General features: G+C 35.8%; 1 protein-coding gene across 1 annotated transcript; it reads right to left on the reverse strand.

Annotated features, from left to right (window-relative positions):
• Window positions 1–834: 834 nt before the first annotated feature.
• rps10 (ribosomal protein S10) lies at window positions 835–2,951 on the reverse strand. Its single transcript, XM_051113523.1, has 6 exons — window positions 2,837–2,951; window positions 1,830–1,979; window positions 1,568–1,742; window positions 1,183–1,260; window positions 1,039–1,094; window positions 835–913 (listed from the first exon to the last, which is right to left on the reverse strand). The coding sequence occupies exons 2-6, from the start codon at window positions 1,977–1,979 to the stop codon at window positions 872–874; spliced, it is 501 nt and encodes a 166-aa protein (XP_050969480.1). The 5' UTR covers window positions 2,837–2,951; the 3' UTR covers window positions 835–871.
• Window positions 2,952–6,060: the final 3,109 nt, after the last annotated feature.

Consider the following 6,060-nt stretch of genomic DNA (forward strand, 5'->3'; position numbering starts at 1 on the left):
GATTCTGCAAGATGTGAACTTTTGACCTCAACCGTACATTTAAAATTCACAGGTTACTTCCAGGATGATGAACCAAAATTTATAACACATAAACATAAAAAAAAAATTACATTTTTGGGTTACCCAAAAGGAATAGCTCATCCAAAAATGAAAATATGCTCAATTTCAAGCCATCCAAGATGGTACATGAGTTTGTTTCTTCATCTGGACAGATTTGGAGGAATTTACCATTTTATCACTTGCTCACCAATGGATCCTCTGCAGTGAATGGGTGCCATCAGAATGAGAATCCAAACAGCTGATGAAAACCATCACAATAGTCCACAAGTAATCCACACCAGTCCATCAGTTAACATCTTGTGAAGTGAAAAGCTCCATGTTTGAGAAATAAATCCATCATTTAGGTGCTACAACTTTAAACTGTCCATAACAACACCAAAATCCACTGACATATTTGCTTAGAGGTGTTTTGGACTTTTTCCTTATAAACAGTGCTTGATCTGTGCATATTTCTCTCCTAACTCAGACAAGGCAACTTTTTTTTTTCCCCTCAATGGAAAAGGCAATATTATGGATACAAGACTCATATTTCAGCCAGAAGCAAATGTTTGAAGTTAAAAACATATTGATGGATTTGCTTCTTATGAACACACAGCTTTTCACCTCACAACATGTCAATTATTCACATTGATTGTCAGGTGTTTGAACTCTTCAGTAAGTTTTCAGCAAGTTTACACTTTTCTAGACAAACAATTCCATTCCAGGCATTAAATATCACTTTGAATGCATTCATAAGTCCCTACAAGCAATATATAAACGAGTCAGACACAGAAGTACTTTTGAACCTTTATTGTACAGATAACGTGGAAAATTACTGTGGCTGTTGTCCTCGGCCACGGCCAAAACCACCTCTCTGAAAACACAAAGAGAACGTATGCAAAAGGTAAGCGTCAATTCCCTAGCTGGATAATTCAAGCTTGCATTTCTGTAATTGTTTGGAGTCATGCATTTAAACGCTATTTAAACGGCAGTACTTACAAACTGGAATTCTGTGGCAGCACCTGCACCAGCCTCAGCCTTCTTGTCTGCACCAGCTGCAGGATGAACGGTTTTTAGTTTAACACAATGCCACACAGAGGCTAAAGATTACGCTGATGTCGACAATATGCATTGTGTACTTACGCTGAGCTGCAGAGCGTCTGTAAGCATCTCTGTCTCCCTCGCCACGGGCCAGACGGGCCGGTCTCTCTCCCTCAAGACCTGTAAAAGACAAAAATTAATCTTTGAAAGGGACTGTGACACATTATGAACAACATTTTGCATTTGTATATAAGCATTTATCAATCAAACTTAAAAAAAAGTGATCAATGCAGTATATTCAATCTCTTCTGATGCCATAAAATAGCTTTCTATTAAAGATACACAAGAGATATAAACTCTTGAATGAAGGTTTGTTCATTACAATCATCACTGCACGGAAAAGCTGTGTGGATTTTCTTCAATATACACAGCATGAACAATCGTGAAGGTTTGATATGCCTTTAGGAGAGGATAATGAGCCTCTTACCCTTAGGACGGGGTCTGGCGGTCTCTGGGCGGGTCTGGCGGCGGAGGGTGGCGGGCACGATCTCTGGGGGCAGGTGGAGGAAGTCCCGCAGGTACTGGATGCCCTCATTGGTCAGGTACCAGTAGAAATGGCGCCAAGCAAACTGCTCTTTGACGTACCCGCATGACTTCAAAGACTGTGAAGGTAAACGTATGTTAATATACATTTACATCGTCATCGACTGGTCCAAGTTCGTGCCGTTCACGATGGTTGAAGGACTCACCTGCATGGCCTTCATCACGTGAAGGTTGGGCACATTTTTGTCAGCGAGCTCTGGATGTTTTGCAAGATGCACGTCTTTTTTGGCCACCATGACGCCCTCTTTGAAGAGGAGCTCATAGATAGCAACGCGGTTCTTCTTGGGCATCAACATCTACAGAAAGAAAAATACAAACATGTGTTTACATTTATGCTTTTAGCAGACATTTTTACCCAAGGTAACTTTATCAAAGATGCCAGATTTATTAGATTAGGATGCAGACGAGAGGAAAACAGAAATGCAAGTACGTTTTCATGCATTTTATGATATAGAGACCAGTTTTGCTAGAACTATCATTAACATGTCAGACTGACAGTGCCCTAAAGTTACCACACATACCATGAATTATTTAGCAAATCTTACAATACCATTTGCATAATGTAAATATGACAAACACCCTGCCATTACTATCAAATATCCACTGAATCAAAGTACAGCCACATACAAGGAAGCACTGCTGTAGTACCACAGTACAGTGATGCTAATACCACGGTATTAAATGCACATACTATGACACAAGCATATAGTAATCATGTTAGCACCATGGCAAAAAAAAAACATGGTAATAGCATGGTCATTTTTATCAGCGATGACATTCCGCGCGTCTCTGTAGGCACTAGCATGCTAAACGCGTTGATGTATACAGATTAAAAACCGTTTCACGTAAGTATTTTGCACTTAAAACGATTTACATTCTTGAAAAACAACATAAAACCTTTTATTCAATGCTATTTTCCTCGTTTCGTGTTCATATATTGACTTAAATCGAGCTGTGAAGCACTCTCGCGTCCTAGCGTACAAGTCAGGCGCATATCCTGCCTTATAAATGGCTTTTTCAGTCTACATATGTTCTCAAGATTAAGATATATTCATTATAATGATTTATTCTATCTGAATTCGGTTCAAAAAACACATAAAATAGTAAGATGATGAAGATTTTAAACGGATTTTCGGCTCTTGTTTCGGCCTACCTTTACTCTTGCTGAGAGACCGGAGCCGGAAAGAACGTCCACAGCTCTACTTCCTGTATTATTTCGCTGCGCGGTAAACGGTCACATGTGAAGAGCGAAGCGCCAGCTAGTGAACTGGATGTGTTTTTTAATTTGTCACAGCTTGAGGTGAATTAATAAAAAAAAATAATCATGAACAAAATGAAATAAAAAACGTGAATATATTGTATTACCAGATATATATATATAGTAAGTAGATACGGCAAGGTTCCATTTGTTAACGTTAGTTTATTACCTAATATGAGTTATGAAAATACTTTTAAAGCATTTTTTAATCTTAGCATTAATGTCAGCATTTTAAAATAAAATAAAAAAGATTTGACCCAAGGTACAGCAAAAGCAGTAATATTGCGAAAAATTTTTACTATTTAAAATAGCTGATTTGAATTAATTAAGTTGGCTTGAGAAAGCAAACTTACTGATCTACTATTTAAAAATATTCTTCTTCTTCTTCTTCTGAGCCAAATTTCGGTCTCTACCTTTTCTAGAGCTTTCAAGCTACAACCACCAAACTCGGCCCAGACCTTCAGACCGGTCTGACTCGGTGTGCTGTATCTTTTCTAACTGATCCGGCTTACGGTTTTCGTAAACCAGACTTTCAAAACCACCAAAAATCCCATAGACTTACATTGACGGAATGTTCAAATGAGCCAACACTATTCAAACTCCAACTGACACAATTCAAATCTAAACTCCCAGAATTCCCTTGAGCCTCAATCAAGCTTCCCTTCTATGTACTATTTCTAATCCATTTAGACTCATTTAAGCTTCCGCTCTAATATTTCTAATATTTCTAATCTATCTAGCTATCTAAATCATGCTAGCAACATGCTAGTAACATGCTAATCGTGTTAGCAACATGCTAACAACATGCTACTCATTTTAACAACATGCTAGTAACATGCTAGTAACTTGCTAATCATGTTAGAAACATGCTAACAAAATGTTAGTAACATGCTAATCTTGTTAGCAACATGCTAGTAACATGCTAATCATGTTAGAAACATGCTAACAACATGCTAATCATGTTAGCAACATGTTAATAACTTGTTAATCATGCTAGCAACATGCTAGTAACATGCTAATCATGCTAACAACATGCTAGTAACTTGGTAATAAGGCTAGCAACATGCTAGTTACATGCTAATCATACTGGAAGCATGCTAACAACATGATAGTAACATGCTAGTAACTTGTTAATCATGCTAGCAACATGCTAATCATGTTAGAAACAATCTAACAACATGTTAATCATGTTAGCAACATGCTAGTAACTTGTTAATCATGCTAGCAACATGCTAGTAACATGCTAATCATGCTAACAACATGCTAGTAACTTGGTAACAAGGCTAGCAACATGCTAGTTACATGCTAATCATACTGGAAGCATGCTAACAACATGCTAGTAACATGCTAGTAACTTGCTAATCATGCTAGCAACATGCTAATCATACTGGAAGGATGCTAACAACATGTTAGTAACATGTTAATCGTGTTAGCAACATGTTAGTAACATGCTAATCGTGTTAACAATATGCTAGTAACATGCTAATCAGGTTAGAAACATGCTAACAACATGCTAATCATGTTAGCAACATGCTAGTAACTTGTTAATCATGCTAGCAACATGCTAGTAACATGCTTATCATGCTAACAACATGTTAGTAACTTGGTAACAAGGCTAGCAACATGTTAGTTACATGATAATCATACTGGAAGCATGCTAACAACATGCTAGTAACATGCTAGTAACTTGCTAATCATACTAGCAACATGCTAATCATGTTAAAAACATGCTAACAAAATGTTAGTAACTTGCTAATCATGCTAGCAAAATGCTAGTAACATGCTAATCATGATAGAAAAATGCTAGCAATGTGCTAATAACATGTTAATCATGTTAACAACATGCTAGTACCTTGGTAATCATGCTAGCAACATGCTAGTTACATGCTAATCATACTAGAAACATGCTAACAGCATGCTAGTATAATGCTAATCGTGCTAGTAACATGCTAGTAACATGCTAACCATGTTAGAAACATGTTAGCAACATACTAGTAACTTGGGAATCATGCTAGCAACATGCTAGTAACTTGCGAATCATGCTAGCAACATGCTAGTAACTTGCTAATCATGGTAGCAACATGCTAGTAACTTGCTAATCATGCTAGCAGCATGCCAGTCATGGTAACAACATGCTAGTAATATGCCAATCATGCTAGAAACATGTTAACAACAAGCTAGTAACATGTTAGACATGCTAGAAACATGCTAGTAACTTGCTAATTATGCTAACAACATTCTAGTAAATTGCCAATTATGCTAACAACATGCTAATCATGCTAACAACATTGTAATCAGCCTATAAAAATACAAGCAACAAGCTAATCATGCTAAATCATGTAAGCAATGTGTTAAATCATGTAAGCAATGTGTTAAATCATGCTAGCTGCCTTCATACTTTTACAACTGCTTCAAACTTTCAGGCTAGGCTTTCTCAAGCCAACTTAAAGTTTGTTCTCAAACTTTACTCATCTAGTTTTAAAATGTAATTTATTCCTGTGATCAAAGCTAATTTTTAAGCATCATTAGTCCAGTCTTCAGTGTCACCTAATCCTTCAGAAATCATTCTATATATCATATCTTATTCTATATATATATATAATATTATTAATATTTAAAACAGCCAAGTACATTTTTAAGGATTCTTTGATGAATAGAAAGATCCAAAGATAATCATTTATCTGAAATAAAAAGGTTTTGTAACATTATGCACTATACGAGTCAATATTATTTATTTATTATGGAAAGAAATTATAGAAATTAATACTTGTATTTAGCAAAGATGCTTTAAATTGATCAAAAGTGATAATAAAGGCATTTATAATTATACAAAAGCATTCTATTTCAGATAAATGCTGTTCTTGTGAACTTTCTATTCATCAAAGAAACCTGAAAAATTCTACTCAGCTGTTTTCAAAGTAATAATAATAATAAATGTTTTTGAGCAGCAAATCAGAATATTAGAATGATTTCTGAAGGATGTTAAAAATTCTGCTTTGAATCGCAGCAATAAATTACATTTTAAAATATATTCAAAAAGAAAACAGTTACTATAAATAGTAAAAATATGTACTGTTTTTGCTGTACTGTGGATCAAATAAATGCAGGCTTGGTCAGCA

This window comes from Labeo rohita, chromosome 6 (genome assembly GCF_022985175.1).
Source record: "Labeo rohita strain BAU-BD-2019 chromosome 6, IGBB_LRoh.1.0, whole genome shotgun sequence".
Taxonomy (NCBI): Eukaryota; Metazoa; Chordata; class Actinopteri; order Cypriniformes; family Cyprinidae; genus Labeo; species Labeo rohita.

What these genes read in the sequence shown, in the direction of transcription:
- rps10 (XM_051113523.1), bottom strand. Translation starts at nt 1,979, where the DNA reads ATGTTGATGCCCAAGAAGAACCGCGTTGCTATCTATGAGCTCCTCTTC. An exon ending in CGCCAGACCCCGTCCTAAGG is followed by an intron (nt 1,261 to 1,567) that starts GTAAGAGGCTCA and finishes TGTCTTTTACAG; the next exon opens with GTCTTGAGGGAGAGAGACCG. An exon ending in CTGCCACAGAATTCCAGTTT is followed by an intron (nt 914 to 1,038) that starts GTAAGTACTGCC and finishes TTGTGTTTTCAG; the next exon opens with AGAGGTGGTTTTGGCCGTGG.